The 18,880-nt window shown below is 41.8% G+C and overlaps 1 protein-coding gene across 6 annotated transcripts in view; it reads left to right on the top strand.

Annotated features, from left to right (window-relative positions):
- GLRA2 (glycine receptor alpha 2) overlaps positions 1–18,671 on the top strand; it is a 167,474-nt gene extending 148,803 nt beyond the window's left edge. For all 6 annotated transcript variants that reach the window (XM_005287810.5, XM_065580548.1, XM_042840179.2 and 3 more), the window contains one exon: positions 17,178–18,671. In XM_005287810.5, the coding sequence (XP_005287867.1) occupies positions 17,178–17,456 (279 nt within the window). In that variant the 3' untranslated portion in view covers positions 17,457–18,671. The remainder of the gene's footprint in view (positions 1–17,177) is intronic.
- The last annotated feature ends 209 nt before the right edge of the window (positions 18,672–18,880 follow it).

The following is an 18,880-nucleotide window of genomic DNA, read 5'->3' as shown; positions in this document are numbered from 1 at the left end:
AGCAAAGATTAATCCAATAATTATTTATTGGTGGCACAGAAAAACTTAAATGCACAGTGCAGTCTCAGAAAGCAGATCTGACTGTACACTGTTTGCAGTTCAGCAATCAGAGCTCTGTAAAAAATTGGTGGCGTGAAGGCAGAACTATGGATTAAAATGCCCAAATGATTTTTTAAGGTACACCTCTACCCCGATAAAGCGCTGTCCTTGGGAGCCAAAAATCTTACCGCGTTATAGGTGAAACCATGTTATATTGAACTTGCTTTCATCTGCCGGAGTGTGCATCCCCGCCCCCCTGGAGCACTGCTTTACTGTGTTATATCCGAATGTTATATCGGGTCGCGTTATATCGGGGTAGAGGTGTATGTGCAATTTTCATTATTGTCAGGCAACATTAGGTAAATGAAAAGAAAGTAGAGACTATGCTGTGCTTCTATAATTCTCTAAATGACAGCAGCTAGCCATATTGGCTACTAACACTTGTGGTTTGAGTCAGAAGGACCTTTACAAGACTCTGTAGACAACACTGGCAAATTGGCAGGTCGGAACACAATAGCTATTTCATTTTGGGCCTTGCAGCAGTATGCATTTTAGATAAGTGTATGACAAGAGGGCAGTATTGGATTTCTGCACAAGGATTTGACAACTCAAACGAACAGCAACCACATATAATGGCAAAAAAACCATAATTTATCACCTTTGAAGCAATAGGCAAACTAAACACATCATCTTATAATGACCTAAGGAGGAACTGCCTCTCTATTTTTTCTTTGTTATATAGAGTTATTAGAGCAGGCCCTGCTGAGCAGAAAGGGAACATATGACTATATGTCATACCTTGGATATAATCCCTTAATCAGAGAGTCATAGGACTGGAAGGGACCTCGAGAGGTCATCTAGTCCAGTCCCCTGCACTCATAGCAGGACTAAATAGATTGTTGTATTTCTTATATTTTCATTTACTTTAGGAGCTATTCCAAGACAGAAGTTGAAAGCAACTGTTTAAACATGACAAACACATTTAAAATGTCCCCTGCATAGCTGACCCTTGTGGTGATGTCTTAGTGGCCCAAGCATCACATTTTGAAATACCTAGATTCCCTCAAACCAGTGCCAGGGATGACAGAGTCCTTCATCCCTTTGAGGCAGAGGCATTGCGTTCCATGCCACTTATTTGTACATGGGAGTTAAAAAACAGAGGATATTAGAGACTCCATGGCACTTTTTGTAAGAGTGGGGCTTTGCCTTGATCTCCTTGGCTAATATCCCCCCCTCCCCTCGTTGTTGTGCAGTGTGATCTCAGTTTGGCACTGCATTTAGCCCCAAAGGTGGCTTTATTTGAAGGTTGCTATATTTTCCTGCACAGTGGGACATATATTCCTCTGTATTGAGAGGCATTTGAAAATGAAACTTTGCTTTGATGTTAGCTCTCACAGGTTTATACTTAATTTCAAATTGAAATCTGCCTGTTGTACCTGCAACTGTGCTTTGAAAACTTGCAAAGGAACATCGCGGGGGGGAGGGGAATTCATACAGTAGGTGGTACACTACATCACTGTAAGCTGGGCAACTGCTCTAGATCTATACACAATGTCCTCCCATTTTAATATCTGTCCAGTTACTTGGTCCCCGTCACTGTAGTATCTAAGTGACTCCCAGGGGCATGCACAGGAATTTAAATTTCACCCCTTTTGACATGACCAATGGGAGTTGGGCACCTACATACCTTTGAGGATCTGGGCCTGCGAGATTAAGAGACTGCGCAAACTCAGAGTCTGTGGCAGAGCCATAAATTGAGCCCAGGTGTCCTAAGACCCAGTCCTCTGACTTGCAGCATGATGGAGAATGATGAGAGGGAACACCAGAGATGGTCTCCTGCACCTCCCCTGCTGATTACATGCTTGCAGGGAGATCTGTACCTGTTCTGTGGAGGCCCCGGCCTCTCTCAAGTGGTCAGACAGGAACAGCATTTCCAGCAGCCTCCTTCCCCACATAGGAGAGCCCCGAGGAAACGCGGGCAACACCTCAGCAGCAAAATCCTGTGGGGCCTTGGCACAGGCAACAGCAGCACTTCGAGATCAGCCAGGGGAGGCTCCTTCCTTCCTATCCCCCATGCAGTAGGAGTGCAGATTGATTCAGAGAATCAAAGAGCCAGGGAAGCTTCCGACCAGCCACCGGAGTCCACATTCACAGCCACCTCCGTTAATCACGGAGCAGCTCCCCAAATGGGAGCAATTGAACCCATCCTGTCTCTTCCGAGAAAAAAAAAAAGCCTTACATTATATTGTTCCTTGTTTTTTTATATATAAAAATGTCAGAACGGCTACAGAGCACGTCTCGACATCAAGTATCTCTACAGATCATTAAAATTAATAAATAAAATAAAATTTCAAAATGGTGACCTTAAAATCCATACTCGCTGCCATCAATGGACGGGACTGAACGACCTCTATAGATGTGAAGGATGCCTCTCTCCAGATCCCAATTCAATAGTCTGACAGATGCCTCCTCAGTTTTGCTCTCGGAGCACAGCATTACCAAGACAGGTCCTTGCCCTTTGGTTTAGCTACAATGAGGCAAGTGTTTATGAAAGTGCAGGTAGTGTTAATAGCAGCTGTCAGAAAACAAGGGTTCTATGTTTATCCCTTCCTGGGTGACCTCCTTATCCAAGTCTCATCCAGTGTCAGCCATAGCCTGTGCCACCGAAGCAATAAAGATGCTGCAGAGCCAGAGTTTTGTGAGCCAGTTTCATATGCCTCTGTCTCCGCTGGGATCTGTGGTCTCCCATGTAGATATTCTTAGTGGGTCAATGCTCACATGAGGGCATTATAGAGATTTTTCTTATTCCTCTCTCAATTATCTTTTATCCGCCCAACAGCAAAGGCATCTCACCCAGGAGGATTCTAGGGTCATTCACACAGGTTAAGGACTGTCCAAGGAAGACTGTCCAATCTGGTCCAAACAAGAGAGCAAGCACAGCATAAACTTGTGAGAGCTCAGGGCAATCCATATGGTCTCAAGACTCTGCTCCCATATTTGGACTTTCCTCAAGTGCTAATCGTGGCAAACCACACCTCAGCCATATCATACATCTACAGACAAAGGGAACAAGGTTTGCAGTCCTTCAAAGAGAAGCTCACTTCCTGATGACTCGGGAAAAGGACAATGCACAGTTAATTTGCTCCCAGATCCAAGGCAGAATTGAATGTTACAGCTGACTGGCTTAGCAGGCAAAAGTTAGATCATCCAGAATGGGAATTACACCTAGAGGTGTTTCATCTCCTGGTAAAGAAATTTAGTCTCTCAGTGACAGTTCTGTTTACCTCCTACCTAAATGACAAGGTTTCAGTGTTATTCTTTTGCTGGTGGGATCACAGAGACATGGCAAAAGATGTCTTGTTGCAAAGATGGCCAAAAGATATTCATATGCTTACCCACCCTTTCCTTTCCTCACCAAAATACTACAGAGAAGCAGCACTGGTAATTCTGGCATCCCCATTTTGGCCAAGGAGACCTTGACTTTCTGATCTCCTTGACAGGGTACAAAGACCTCCCATCTGCTTTCCATCAAGAAGGAATATGATATTAAAATGGCCAGTTAATCCCATGCATCAAATTGCAGACAGTCTGAGCCTAGCTGCCTAGTTCTTGAACAGAGCCTCGTAAACCAACAAGGTTATGCAGAAAGCTGATAGCCAGTAAATCTACTAACTGAGCGTATGCAAGGGTCTGATGGAGCTTTAACCTTTGGTGCCAAGACGTGGGTCTCAAATCATCCCCCAGACCCCTCGCCCCAAATCTGCATTGGTACCATAGACTCTTGAATTTCTTCAAAATGGACTCCATCAGTTCATACTCACAAAGAGCAAGTTACTACTTTGTCTTGCATCCTTTGTGCAGTAGAGATATAGTGAATCTCTTCTGACCCAGATGTCCGACATTTTTCTTATGACAGCAGCATCTCTACTGCCTCCTCCTGACATACATAAAAGTTCTTGTATGAAATCTTACCTGGTTCTCAGTGCCATTACAGACCCTCCATGTCAACCACTCATGAAGGTGTCGTTACTTTTTAATAATTAAATGGCTTGTTTTATGACAATCATGTCTGTTCACAGGGGTTTGGGGTTAGGAGTTCTTTTCCTGGAACTTCCACACTGCATATTCCATAAAGCTAAAGTGGTCCTCAGAATTGACCCTGGCTTCATACTCAAGATTAGTTCCAGGCTTTATAAAAGCACAGGACATTGTTCTTCGATCCTTCTGTTCAGTTCCAACCCACTCAGAGAGAAACTGTGGCATACTGTGGATGTCTGCAGAGCTCCCAATGTATCTGTTCACTGCACAGCTTAGGACAGAAGGACAAAAGCTTTGTGCTCTATTATCTCATGTCAGTCTTTGAAAACATCCATTTCCAGATGGCTAAGATACCGTATATCAGAAATTTACAACTCAAAAAGCCTAGCTCCATTTTCCAATGTCAGAGCTCACTCCCTCAGAGCCATGGCAAATTCATGGGCAGAAAGATCATATTCCTCATACAAGTAAAGCAGCCACCTGAGCAACTGTTCATGCTACCTTCAAAATTCTACAAGCTGAACATCCAGCCATCTGATGCTGCCTTCAGAAGAGAGATGTTCTTTACTGTGGGATCCCAGGAACTATTAGGAAAAGGTTATCCTCTTTCACATCTGTACATAACTGAATGTTGTTGCCTGCCCCCCGTATCCCCCAAGTGGACACTTCTATGAAAATCTCAACGTCATGGATCTATGGACCTCATTACACATAAGAATAGGACATTTTTTTCTGTCTTACCTGAAAAATTTCCTTTCTTGGAGTATTGAGGTCCACAGATCCCCCTGCCCAGTATGGGGTGTTAATTGGGAAAATGTATTTAATAATTAATTGGCACTCAGTGTTTGTTGTTCATTGAATTCCTTGCTCTACAGAAGGGTTGTTCTATTTTGTCTCAAATCTTAAATTTTCCTTACTGATATAGAGTGCTAGGCTATGGAAGGGTCTCAATTGGCAGTTTCTCAGAGGTGGAGCCACAACTCCCCTCTGACAGGTTTGGCCTTCCTCCGAGGCTGCATAGAGCAGAATGCCCTTTGTCCTGAATCTGGGGACCTTATTACTCCAAGAAAGCACAGTTTCAGATAAGACATGAATACATTTTCTTATTCCTTTGAACTACCCAAGCAAGCATAAAGTGGCTTTATAGAAACCCTCTCATGTTTTTTTCCCTTTATTGCTACATGCACACTGCAATCCTTCCAGACTACACATCTGTGTAAGAGAAGGAGGGAATATGTGCTTAGATGCTGTTCTCAATTTGGGTCTCCCAAAGATTTAGTGGTGCCATGCACTACCTTGGATAAAGCTTGTCATACCGAGACCATTTTGACCTGCATCACATTAATAGTTTGATCTCCAGCGCTGTTAAAAAAAAAAAAAACATTTAGAAACTTTTTGAAAAAAAATGCTATTTTTAACGGCTTACCTCTCCACGACCCCTAGCTCAAAGGACCCCAAATTTGGGTCACTAACCTTACCCTGCATCCTTCTGAATTTTCAAAGGAATCCAACGAAACATGTTGATTTTAAATGACTTAGAAAGGTAGACTTTTAAATAGAAGTTGTGACACAACCTTAACTGTAGTGGCGCTGCTGTACCACTTTAATAACAGAGACGCTTCCTGCCACAAAGAGCTACAGTCTATGGATGTGGATGTGTGCAGAGTTTGTGCATGGATTGGGGTACATTGGCAGAGCTGTGGGGTGCAGGAAGATTAGGGTGCAGAGGGTTGGGGTGCACTGGGGGCAGGGGGAATTTGGGGTTGCATGGCTGTGGTGCACTGGCAAAGCTGGGGATGCTACACCTCCCTCATCTGAGCCCCCAACCTCCCTCCCCTCCCCTACTTCCCATCCCCATTTATCCATAGCCCCCCTCCCCTTGCTGCAGCCCCAAATCCCTCTCCCCTTATTCCCCCACTCCTCCACCCCTTAATACACCACCCCTCCCAGGAAACATTTATATGTCTATTTTCCCCCCCACAAAGACTTTGATTACATTCTCCCCCTAAGTAAAACTGCCACCCATGACTCATAATTTGTATCAACCTCCATCCTCTCAGCCCAAAACTCCTTTTCTGAGGCGGGGGCTTGTAATTATCTTATCCTTACTTATGTTAATTGGAGGGTGAGTTCACAGCCATCAATCTCAATGAGTTCCTGATCCATCCAGTTGTCATCTTAACTATACAAGGCAGCAGAAAGTTACTGTTTTAGGTGGAGCCTGTAACACATTGATCAAGTTACCCCAAATTTGCTACTCCCTCCCCATGAGACACACCAAATTTCAGAGCACTCCGATTAACCTTTTGGATTTTAGAGGACTTGTATCACGCTTTAAAGCATATAAAAAGGCAGGAATGAACCCCTCTAGCCGTTGTTCTGTATTGGCGCATGCGCATTGTAAAAAGAGGTACCTTTTCTTGGGTCTCCCAAAGCTTTAGTGAGTTCCATGCACCAACTTGGGTAAAACTTGACAGCTTGAGACCACTTTGCCCTGCATCACATCAGTAGTTTGAGCTCTAGTGCTGCACACAAAAAAAAAACCCGCTTAGAAATTTTTTGAAAAATGCCTATTTTTTTTCCTGTGGCTTATATCTCCACACCCCTAGCTCATGTGGGTCATGACCCCACACAGTCCTGAGGCACACCAAATATCTGGACTAACTATGTCAATTTTAGAGGACATGGAAAGGTTGACCTTAAAACAGAAGTTGTGACACAACCTTAACTATAAAAAGAAGAACAGGAGGACTTGTGGCACCTTAGAGACTAACAAATTTATTAGAGCATAAGCTTTCGTGGACTACAGCCCAAGTGGGCTGTAGTCCACGAAAGCTTATGCTCTAATAAATTTGTTAGTCTCTAAGGTGCCACAAGTCCTCCTGTTCTTCTTTTTGCGGATACAGACTAACACGGCTGCTACTCTGAAACCTTAACTATAGTGGCACTGCCATGCCACTAAAATGTGTTTTATAGGATTGTTTGCTTACAGTGTTCCAGTCAATAAGGCAGTAATTTTTTGTAGCAGGAGACTGAATTATTAACATGAAGATTTCTGTTTTGTTTGTTTGGGTTTTTGGTACAGTTAAAATGGCTTCTGGATACATCATGAGTTTGTTTTCAATTGGCTGTGTGAAGAATAGTACTAGTATACAAACTGTAGATGGAAGGCAAATCACCTCGTTACCTTTTTAAATGATATCTTCTTGAAATTCCAGCCAGATTTGAATAAACAAGCACCCTAGGGACATAACTATCCAATTTCAAGACACTGACATTCCTTCAGGGATAAAAAGAATATATGCAATCGATGTTATTGAGTGCTAAACTTCTTTCTCGAAGAATAGAACCAACAGTAGTTGAAAACACATCAGTTTGAGCCTTATCTTTAAAAAACACCTAAAGCTTAAACAAATATTGCTTATCTATTAAGCATGTGTTGCTGTAGGCGGTGTGTATGCTAATATGGAATTTAGCACACAGTTATAAATTTAGAACATATAAGAAAAGGCAGATGCCATTACTGTACCTGTTATTACTGGGCATGGCACTGCAGTTCCAGCAATATGCTGAATCATTAATCTCTCCTCTTATGGATAATTTAGCAAGTTATTGAGTTTTGCGTAGCATAGAGCACCACCTAATATGCATGACTGGCAACTCCTTTTGTTAAGCTCCAAACTTTGAAAAATAGCAAAATCCCACATTCTGGGTTTGAATACTTTTAATATTCATTTTCCAAAATTCCCTTAGCAGATCATGCAGCAAGTTTCTGAGCCATCAGAACAAGCCAAGATAGGGAAGGGTCGATAAACATGATTTAACTATACTTCAGTTTTTCGTGTCAGGATCTGGGAATGTCCTATTTAGTGAAATGTAGTACAAATAAATCATGAGCTGTTGCAAATATCTTGCATAATTAGAACTATTTTGAGATATGGGAAACTATATGAATTTACAAAAACAAATGTGTTTTCTTCTAGTTAACTATTTTTCCATTCAACTTTTATTTAAAAGTCTACATTTCTAAGTTACTTAAAATCACTGTAAGCATTCAAGCATGTTTAGTTATTCTGAGAAATTAAAGAGAGAGAAATTCATATACCTTATTAGCCATGTCTATATTATTTTCACTAAAACAGTTTTGGCAATCAACAGCCCGTGACCCAACATTTTTTATGCTAGGAAATGGTAGTGTTCTTAGGAGTCCAACTGGACCTCAGAAATGTTCCTCTAAGAGCAATAGCTTTTGCCAAAGGATGAGGATACAGAAATCTGAAGTCAACAGGAAGCTCGAATGTTGAATGTGATGGCACTAGGTGAGGTTATTGGGCTAACAAATATCTAAAGGTCAAATTCACCAGAATTCTCCAGCTGCATTGTACCATCCTAAGTGACCCAGTGACAGAGAAAGGTGATAATGGAGAGGATTTGGAGATGGAAGATAAGGAGTTTGTTTAGGAGCAAGTTAAGAAAGAGAAAAGGAGGTGCAGGATTGGATGGACAGACATGAATTTGGGGTACAGAAATAGATTTCGGCATAGAGATGATGGTTGAAACTGAGTGAAGTGATGAGAAAGGGTGTAAATCATGAAGGCAAGGAGGAGAGAGCCCTGTGGCACTCCTACTGATACTGGAAGGATGAAAGAGAAGGACCCACCAAAAAAGATGATGAAGTAACAGTTAGAACATTAGGAATAGAACTGGGAGTGGACAGAATTGAAGAAGCAGTGGACAGGTCAAAAGTGAGGATGCTGTCGGGACCTTGAGATTTGGCCAAGAAGACATCACTAGAGACCTTTGTGGGGTGGTTTTGGTGGAGGGAAGGGGACAGAACACGGACTGGCAGAGATCAGTGAATTTTAGGCAATTTTAGGCAATAATTATAAATGACATATTTAAAGAGGTTAGAGATAAAGGGAAGGAAAGAAATTTGGTGGAAGCTGGACAGTCTGGTGAATCCAAGGACATTTTACTGAGAATGGGGGAGTCCCCTGTATGCTTTTATTTCGAGAGGGAGGATCGAAAGAGTAAAGATAGATTGAGGAGGAGGGAGATGTTGGGGTTAAATCAGGTTAAGAGGCAGGAGAGAATGGACTCATAGGAGCAGGGTGAGGGATTAGAAGTATTCAGCATGTGAGAGCATTAATCCTGGAGGAGAATGAGAAGCTACATCAGTGCATGCCCACCCAGTCTAGTCATGGCCTTAGAGAGGAGAGGAAAGGGGCTGGAAAGAAAAATCATGGAAAAGCGAGTTGCTCTTCTCTTTGGAAAAGCTAGCGAGATCTTGTATGGAATGGAAGGGGGGGCAGGAAGAGAAGAGGATTTGTGAAGGGAGTTGCATGTGGCAAATAGACAATGGAGGTGATTGTCACTGGCTCCCAGGCCCATGGCAACATGATGCTGTTTGGCCAGGACCACTTTGGAAATGAAGGATGAGCAAACCAGCCTTGGGAAAATCTGCATGGTCTTGAGACTTTCTCCAGAGGCAGCTGGGAGGAGGGAACTGGTAGTGGCATGTAAAATGTCTCCTATTTCCATAATTCCCTTGCTTCCATTAAAGGCACATGTATCACTGCTCCTGTTCTCAGGACTGGGAAGTAATAAAGTGGGCTGGCGTTTGCTCACTATACAGATGAGTTAATTTTTATCCCATTGAATATTCCCCGAACTCCTTCCAAATCTATCATATCATAGACAACAAGTAAGGGATGCAGTCCATTATAGCAAAGAGATGTCCAAACACAAATACATGCAATGCAGTCTATGTGGTAAACTATCAACTTTACAAGAACATGTGTTATATAGCAAACTAGGGGTTGGTGTACAATCAGGGATCGCCAATCTTTGGCATGTGGCCCGTCAGCGAAATCCGTTGGTGAGCCGGGATGGTTTGTTTACCTGCCGCGTCCACAGGTTTGATCGCAGCTCCCACCGGCTGCGGTTCGCCGTTCCAGGCCAATGTGGGCTGCAGGAAGCGGCGTGGGCCGAGGGATGTGCTTCCCCCAGCCCCCATTGGCCTGGAACGGCGAACCGCAGCCAGTGGGAGTTGCAATCAGCCGAACCTGCAGACGCAGCAGGTAAACAAACCATGCCAGCTCACCAGCGGATTTCCCTGATGGGCCGCATGCCAAAGGTTGGCGATCCCTGAGTGTACATGATTATGGCCAAATTTTACACAGGACCTTATTTAATTTCCATCCTATGCATATTATTAATGACCTTGTGGGAGTTTGCATTTATTACTTACCCAATGAAAAAACACTTGTGTAAAAGGTTAGCAGATCAAGTTGCTGTATCTTTGAGTGCCTATTGATTTTTAACCTTATGATGTCTCATTTGCTATGAATAAAAAAATTGGTTTTAATAGAATGATCCCTTTAAAAAAGCAAATCAAAATGAAAAGACAATGGAGAATTTGTGGTAGTAAATTTCTAATAGCATCAAGCTGTCAGGATGTTTGTAAGATGCAACAACTTTGTTTCACTCAATCTCACTTCAGAGCCATGTAAAAACAGCCAGTGAAATCCAGATGATTGAGATTTTGGCTAGCAGAACATAAATGATATGCAAAGCCAGGAAGGAGGATAATCTGTGGCATGGAAGATATGGAGAAAACCCAACACTTTATTTATGGGACGCTCAGTGCTTAAAACTGATAATTGGAGAAGGCATTGATTTGTCAATTGTCTTTATTTGCTGCAAAAAAACCAAGCAAGCCTAATGGAACTTGCATTTGAATACTTTTAAGAGCGTGCAGACATTCCTGTCTATTTTTAGCTATGGATTTTAAATTATTAATATCATTTGAAATGTTTAATTAGTTTTGAGAAGCATTTGCATAAATTAAATGCATGAGGTCTGTCTGAGGAAGCTGTGGTAATCTCTCTCTGGATGTCTGTGGTTTTGGTAAATAGTTTAAAGGAAAGCATCCATCAATGGAGGAAAAAGGCATGTTCTTTTCCTTCTCCACATGGCTAATCTTTAGCTGGAGGAATTATATGCACATATTTGTTATGTTTGACCAAAGTAAGTGGCAGTGATATGGGGCACACTCAAAGATGGCAGGGGAATTCAATTCGTTCCCCACATCCCCCCAACCTGGCATGGACTGTCCTCTTTTATCATTCCTTCTTTTGCTGTTGGTAGCTGCCAGGCTTTCTTCTTTGCTGGGGAAGACTATCGCTTGCTCAATGCACCTACAAGGGGAGTATGGGTGCATAAGGTACTCCCTTACTTTCCTGTATAGGCTACCTACATCGTGGGTCACAGCTCAGGTTGGGGAACCCTCTGTGGGGTTGCCAGTCTCCTTTCCGTGCATATGAGTGGGGTGTAGGTAGGCAGGCAGGGCATGGATGAAGCTTTAAATCCACCCTCCCTCGCCCATTTCACCAGCAAGCAAGCATAAAAAGGGAAGTCATCAGTGTCTAGCAAAACGCTGCTGCAGATGACGTTACTTCCCTAGCGACCACACAGTGAGTCTGAGATAGGTGCTGCCCCTTACTTAGGGCAGATTGTATTCTTACAATCTAGCCCTAAGTACGGTCTCACTGAAAAGAGGGAAAATTGAAAACCAAGGCTGAAAATTAGGAAAAGATTCCTAATAGTGAGATCAGTCGGGCTACCAGCCACGTTAGAACTATAACCAAGTCCTAGGAGTCAGTTAAGACACTACAATGCTACATCATTTTGTCCTCTTCACTGTATCACGTGAACGGGCTGTACAGGTCAGAGAACAACAGTGCTGTAAACAAGTCCCTCAAATTGATTCTATCTGAAGCATAGACCATAGAGTAATTTCCCAAGGGAAGTTGTGGAAGCCACATTGCCTGAAACATTTAAACCTGGGCTGGGTGAAAGCACTTGAGAATTTACTGTCAAGGAATAATCCCAGTGCAGTCATCAACCTCAGGATCTCAATTGTTGGCTCTGGTGGAGGTGTTTCCCTTACCAGACTGTAGCAGTGAGGGATACATGGGGGTGGTACCTGGAGCCTGCCGTGCAACAGGTACACAGGGTGAGCAGGATTAAATCCCCTTTAAAAATGGGACCCTACTGAAGCAACCATTTTCCACTCACTGAGAGCAATTAGGCTGGTAAGAAATTCATTTCCCATAGAAATCAATGAGAAAGGCAGGCAGACTTGTGTCAGGGAAGTTTCTCCTATGTATTTACAGTTTTAGCAAAGGTAATTGTAAGTTAAATTGTATTTGTTTGCCTTGTGGGCAGATAGGGTTCTGGAGTTCGTCACTGACCCAGAGACCTCATCGAAACCGACCTGGTTTTACATTGGTCTAACTACACTGACTTCTGTGGAGTTAGTGCGGCTTTAAACTTAAACAGAGTGGAATCAAGCCCAAATCAGCTTTGCTCCCACCAGACCACTTCCCTTGAGTCTCTGTGCATCTCTGATCTCTGTCTCCCTGTCCTGAGTTCTTCAGGTATTTGCCTCTCTTCCCCTACGTGCTTCATCTCCGCTGGGATCTCTGTATTGAAGGATGTTCCTGCGTGCAAAGTCACTTCATTAATAAAACTCCCCGTTCCCTTTTGTCACAATTTGGCAGCCCTGCTAATGATTGTCTCACATTTTAATTAAAATGCAGCACTAATTACATACATTTAAAATAACCACGCTAGAGTCTACTCAGACCTGCATAAGCCCAGGCAGGACAAAGAAAGTGAGTGGTTATGCTGTATCCATCTGGTGCAGAAAGGGGAATAACTCCCAAATCAAAATAATGTGAATAAATTCTTCTGCTATGTATATCCAGAGGCAGACTAATGTGAGATTCCCACTGAAATGCTGATCAGACAACTTTGTATACATCACAAATGGACTGGCAGAACTGTTATCCAACCTGGTAATGAAATCATAAGAACAGCCATACTGGGTTGGACCAAAGGTCCATCTAACCCAGTATCCGGTCTTCTGACAGTGGCCAATGCCAGGTGCCCCAGCGGGAATGAAGTCTCCAAACTCCATTGTCCTGAGAGACTTTAACATCCAGACAGGTATTGCCCAGACAGAATCATTCACATACCGCAGAGGAGCCCAGATAGTTGATTCTCCAGGCAACCCACTGGATTTGATCAAGCTTAATGTACATGTAGAGAGCACAGTAATTATGCCCTACACTATGGTGTTGCCTCCTACAGACGAGTGTCAAGTCTTTCCCTTTATTTCATCTCGGAGGTGGACTGTTCATGTTAGTCAACTGTTGAAGAGTCACAGATGCAGTGAGTATCCACTGCATTAGGGGCCACACTACCCAGCTGTATTACCAATGTACCGGTAGACTGGTTAGATACCAAAACCACAAGCTGGCTACACCCCTGACTCCAAAGTCTCCTCTCCCTACCAGAGACCGTCTTGGTTCTCTTCTCTGCAAGGAAGGTAAAGAGCCACTGAAGAGTAACCTCCCTCCCTCAGCCCCCAATTTCCACTACAGTGTCTGGAGTATCTCATGGTGAGCCACATCAGTGCCTGCCAATAGATTACAAGAATACCTGATCATCAGCTCATAACTAGTTCAATACAACATTGATTTATTTTTAATTATCTAAGCAATGGTTTATTTCAGTTTTGAAAATACCGATCTGAGTTCACTGTTGTCATTGTACAGTATAACTATAGCTGGCATCTCTAGAAAATACATTCTAGTTAACAGTCCTGAATCATCTGGGAAATGGTCTGGATGATCTAACAAGTCTTCCCAATCTCTTAACTTCCACAAATTAACCTAGAGCCCAGACTTGCAGGCAGAGCTTTAAGTATGCAGAGACTGCAGGACTAGGCCTTAGAGGAATCAATCCATAGCACCTTTCATCCAAAACCAGTGTTTTACACTGAGGTGGGGAAAGGAAAGCAAGAGAGTTAATTTTCCTGAAATATGCCCTTATATGAATACTCCCTACCCCGTTCAAGATCTAATTCAATGGGATTAAAGACATTCACTTGTGTAGAACAAAAGCTGATCCCATTCATGAGGAAGAAAAAATAATACTAAACGTGTAGAAAAATCTCCCACTTCTTAGTATTCTCTCTTTCCATTATAAAAATTGTTTAGAGCCAGCACCTAAGACACAATAAGAAAATATAACTGCATTAGGAAATAGATTCCTTTGCTACAGTTTCAATGTTATCTTTCTAGCACCTAGAAAATATATTTAATTTTCATAGCACAATTCTTCTGAAAGTCTGGGAATGAATAGTTAAGGAACACAGCACTTCAATCTTGCTCATATTTCTTTTTCATTTATGATAACCCCCTGCAAGTTACAGCTCTCCACACAAACTAAACTACACACACACACATCCCTTATTTCCATAAATGGACATAAAATTAAGAAGAATATATTACAGGGAGACTGTTACATTGCATTTCCATATCATGGAGCCTGTTTCTGAATGTTTCTTGACCACAGTTCAGGATCTGGGCCAACAGATTTGTTACTTGAGTGAGGAATTTGGGAGTCTTCTTAGACCATTACCAGTGAAAATGGCTGGGGTTTTTTTTCTGTCTGTACCTGGCTAGAAGATTGGAACTGTTTCATTCAGCTGTGACCCTCCTCTCCATAACCCACATCTTTAATACATCTAGACTGGCTAGTGGCAATGTGCTGTACTAGACTAATCTTGCATTCATTTAGCAGTTGAAGCAAGTTCACTTGTTAAGTGAGCATATGACACTGACGCATTTTCTTCTGCAGTGGATGTTTGTTGGCTTCTAGATGGAGTTTCACATAGATTTTTAATTTATAAAGCCATAAATAGTGTGGGGCATGACTATCTGAGGCCTTATCGACACACACACTTGAACTGGTTTAATTAAATCTATTTAAAATCACACTGTAGTTAGACGGTGCAAGTTTGTGGTTAGCCAGTTTCTCAGGTCTGTGCTTTCTGTTTCTGGGCTACAAGTACATTGAGGAGCTTGAGCTGAAAGGCACCTTAAATTTGGAATACACTCCCTCCATTGGTCTGATATAACCTGAGTCTGCTGATGTTCAAGGAACACAGCAAAGGGCAACATTCTGGGAAGAGCTAAAGTGTGTGAGATGGAGGGAGCTGGGGGTGGATAGAGAATAGAAGGATGTGAAGTTGGGTTATGTTTCCTGCAGAAGGGCTTGGTTTGTTGGGAGCTGTTGCTATTTCTCTATTGTTTTATTATAATGGATTGTATTTTGCATGTCATCAAGGCACCTAGAAACTACTATTGTATATTTTCAGTAAGTAAAATAACTATACCTCCCCCGCTCTGTGTGCTGTTAGGCAAGAATAATTTATCATGCAACGGAGGAAAAACAGTTTATCACCTGCTGTAAGAACATCTTGCTGCTTGCATTTCTATGTATTTCTTTGGTATTTTTAAAGGTGACTGGAAAAGCTCTTTTTAAAAACAAAATAATAAAGTTAATACTACTGTATTCCTACTGTATAGTATTTTCTATCTTTGATATCCTGCACATATAACGACTTATTCTTCACAATTCATGAGGTAGGTATTTATTATACCCCTTTTTCAGATACAGGGGCTAGAATCTGCATTCAGTTACACTGGTATAAATTGGAAGTGACTCCAGGGGTGTTATCCTGGATTTACAGTAGCAGAAGATCAGAATCAGGCCTGGAGCATTGAAATGATTTGCCCAGCGACACACAACAAGGCAGTGGCTGAGTTGGGGCTAGAACTCTGGAGTCTCCTAGTCCTGTGCTCAGTCCGTTAGGCTATTCTTCCTCCTAAAGCTCCCTCACAAATTACAGAATATATGTATATATTTAAAATAAATACATGTGATAACACAACTACTGTCCTTTAATCATCTTCCACCTCCTGCGTTTGTATTTTGTCTACAATGGCTAGTGACACAGAGAGCACTGCAGGCAGTGCGTCTGCCTACATTGTAGCAGGGTTTAGGAATGTCATGAACTAATGCAAGAGAAGCACCGTGCCCTGAACTCATGTCTTGGCAGTCTCACTTTTAAGCACTTTACTTATTTATAATAATAGTAGGAGCAGAACTTTTACCTTTTTAGCTTTTCCCAGAAGGACTGAAAACTGTAAATGAACAAATCGCAAAAAGAGAGCAAAACATTTCACTTTCACACTGCTGAAGATTTGAGATGAAAAGGACACAAGTGGTAACAAGCCCTGTGTTAATACAATTATACACCTACTGGTGAGTATAGCACATGGCAGTCTTCACACCAAAGTACTTGGGTCTCAAAGGTACTATTTGTTGCCTTCACTTTTTTTTATCCTCCCTCAGTATAACCTATTTCTTTTATCATGGCTTGTGATGCATTGTTATTTGCTCACATCAGTATGTCAGATCTAAGGTAAGCAAAGCAAGCTTGATGATACAGGTGGTACAGATGGGTGATCCTCAGCTGAAGAAGAGACAGTGGAGTTATAAAGCTTCACACCAGCTGTGGCTATGTCCCATTGTTTTTTGCAATCCCTTGATCTGTATTGCCATCAGAAAGCTGTGGGTTAGAGACATGAGAGAGCACTCTGCACTCGTGAGCCTCAGGAGAGTTTATTTAAAATCAACAGTGAAATGTCTGTCACTCAAAAAAGTGAAATAATAAATAATAATAACAACAACAACAGTGAAATAAATAGCACAGTAAGTGGGTTCTCTATGCTCTTCCTGACTTTTCTGGTCCTCAGCCACATCAAATTTAGGAACTAGGGCAGCTTCTGGGCTTGCTTTTCATCCTGAGTAGAATGGAGTCACTGGTTTGGTGGTTTTGAAACATTCATGGACAGCTGCCAGTAATTGTAGCTCAAACATCGTTATTCTTTCAGCTTGGCAAAACGGTCATGAAAATTTACCAGCTCAGGCACGAAGTCTTCATCACCTAGTTATCAGGATGATGATAAAGGGCATGATATTTACTCACCTGTCAAAAAATATTATACAGCTTGAGGCGAGCGAGACAGTGGAATTTTGTAAGGCAGTGTTATATTAACTTGAACCAAAAAGCTTGTCCACTGGTTTGTTAAGGAACTTTGCAGTGCTCCTGGATGCTACAACCTTAATTGTATTCTACACAGACAATTGATTGTCTCTTATTTCTGTCCTTTATCCTCCAGGAAGATGACGTTACCCGTGACAGTCGCTTCAATTTCAGTGGTTACGGGATGGGTCACTGTCTCCAGGTCAAAGACGGCACCGCAGTCAAGGCCACTCCTCCAAACCCCCCTCTGGCGCCACCAAAGGATTCAGAGTCCATCAGAAAGAAGTTTGTTGACCGTGCAAAAAGGATTGATACAATATCCCGAGCTGCGTTCCCACTAGCCTTCCTCATTTTCAATATCTTTTACTGGATTACGTACAAAATTATACGGCATGAGGATATTCACAAGAAATAGGCAACTCTCTGGGGGTGCTGGGACCTTGTAGCCAAAGCGATTTGCTTGTAAATAAACAGTGAAATGTCTTTCTGTCATTTGGACTGAGGATTTTTTTTCACCCATGCTACTGAAGAGAATAAGACAAAAAAATGGAACGGAAGCAAAAGCATAGGAAAAAAGTGATTGACAGCAAAAACAAGATGCCGTGGGACCATGCAATACGGATCCCCTTACGTACACTCAGTATTGTTCTTCCAGATTCTGCATTGATCAGACGCTCTTAAACAGGGCCAAATTTTACTCAACAATGTCACTAAGATATTGAAAAAAATAAAAACAACCGACCAACCTAAAACACCTACTATGGGACTGTACTGGCTACAGTACAGTGAGTTATAAGAGGACCAAACTTATTCAGGATAATGCTGCCTTTCTATTTGAAACAAGTCTACTGAGCTACATTCCATTAAAATGTCTGTAGTTAGCAGTTCACCAAGAAGTCCTTTTGTGCGTTGTAACTTATTTCTACTAACAGGGAAAAATGATTTATACTTTAATATCCTTGTGGGTGTGCATTTTAATATTATCTTGCTTTATTAGAATTGTAATTTTGGGGTCAAACTTGTGTATTGTGCTATTTATTTGATAGCTGACACTCATAGAAACCAGTTAAACTGCCCATTTTATTTTTGTTCTAAGAGAGTGCACTTATTTCATTTCATTTCTGCTGTTTTTACATGCAACTTGAGGTGCCAAACTGTATTTTACCTGTTGTGCTACCCTGTACCACACTATTTATTAAGAACTTGTTTCCTGGCTGGTGTAGCTCAGTTTAGCATTGACTTTCTATTTCTTTCTATTACTGCTCTCATTGTAGCTGCAACTGATAGCTCTGTAGGTAAACACAACTTGTTTACAGACCTCTAATTTATATCTTTACTCGAAGTGGCGATCATTTTAAATATCATTGACTAACCTAAGAATTTTAAAACTGTACTGTGATTTTCATAACCTGTTACCTTTTGGTGCCAGAGCTACGTGGTTCAAATCCTTGCTACATGTTTTAAAGTAGAAAAAAATAAAAATTGAAATAAAAAAAAGGTATTTTTGCTTACACAGAAAAAGAAACTAAGATAAAACATAACAAGATCATTAAAAATTTTACACTTGCTGTAAAAGCATTTATTAAAAAAGTTATTTGTTCAATTTCAATAAAGCTAAGTGTGCTACTAATTTTTCTTTTCTTTTCAAGCTCTTTTTTCATTTGGGGTAGTGCTATTTGCAATAAAGGCCAGATTCTCAGTCACTCCAGCAGCAGAAAAGCGACTTAAAGCAGCACCTGGGGGAACTCTAGGGAGGCCTACTTTAGTCCTCCTGAACTCCCCACCCCCACCCCAGCAGATGAGGGACTCCAGGGAAGGCTAGGGGTTGAGTATGGATCT

This window comes from Chrysemys picta, chromosome 1 (assembly GCF_011386835.1).
Source record: "Chrysemys picta bellii isolate R12L10 chromosome 1, ASM1138683v2, whole genome shotgun sequence".
Classification (NCBI taxonomy): Eukaryota; Metazoa; Chordata; order Testudines; family Emydidae; genus Chrysemys; species Chrysemys picta.
The sequence above is the reverse complement of the archived record's forward strand: the minus strand, read 5'-3'. Positions and strand labels throughout refer to the sequence as shown.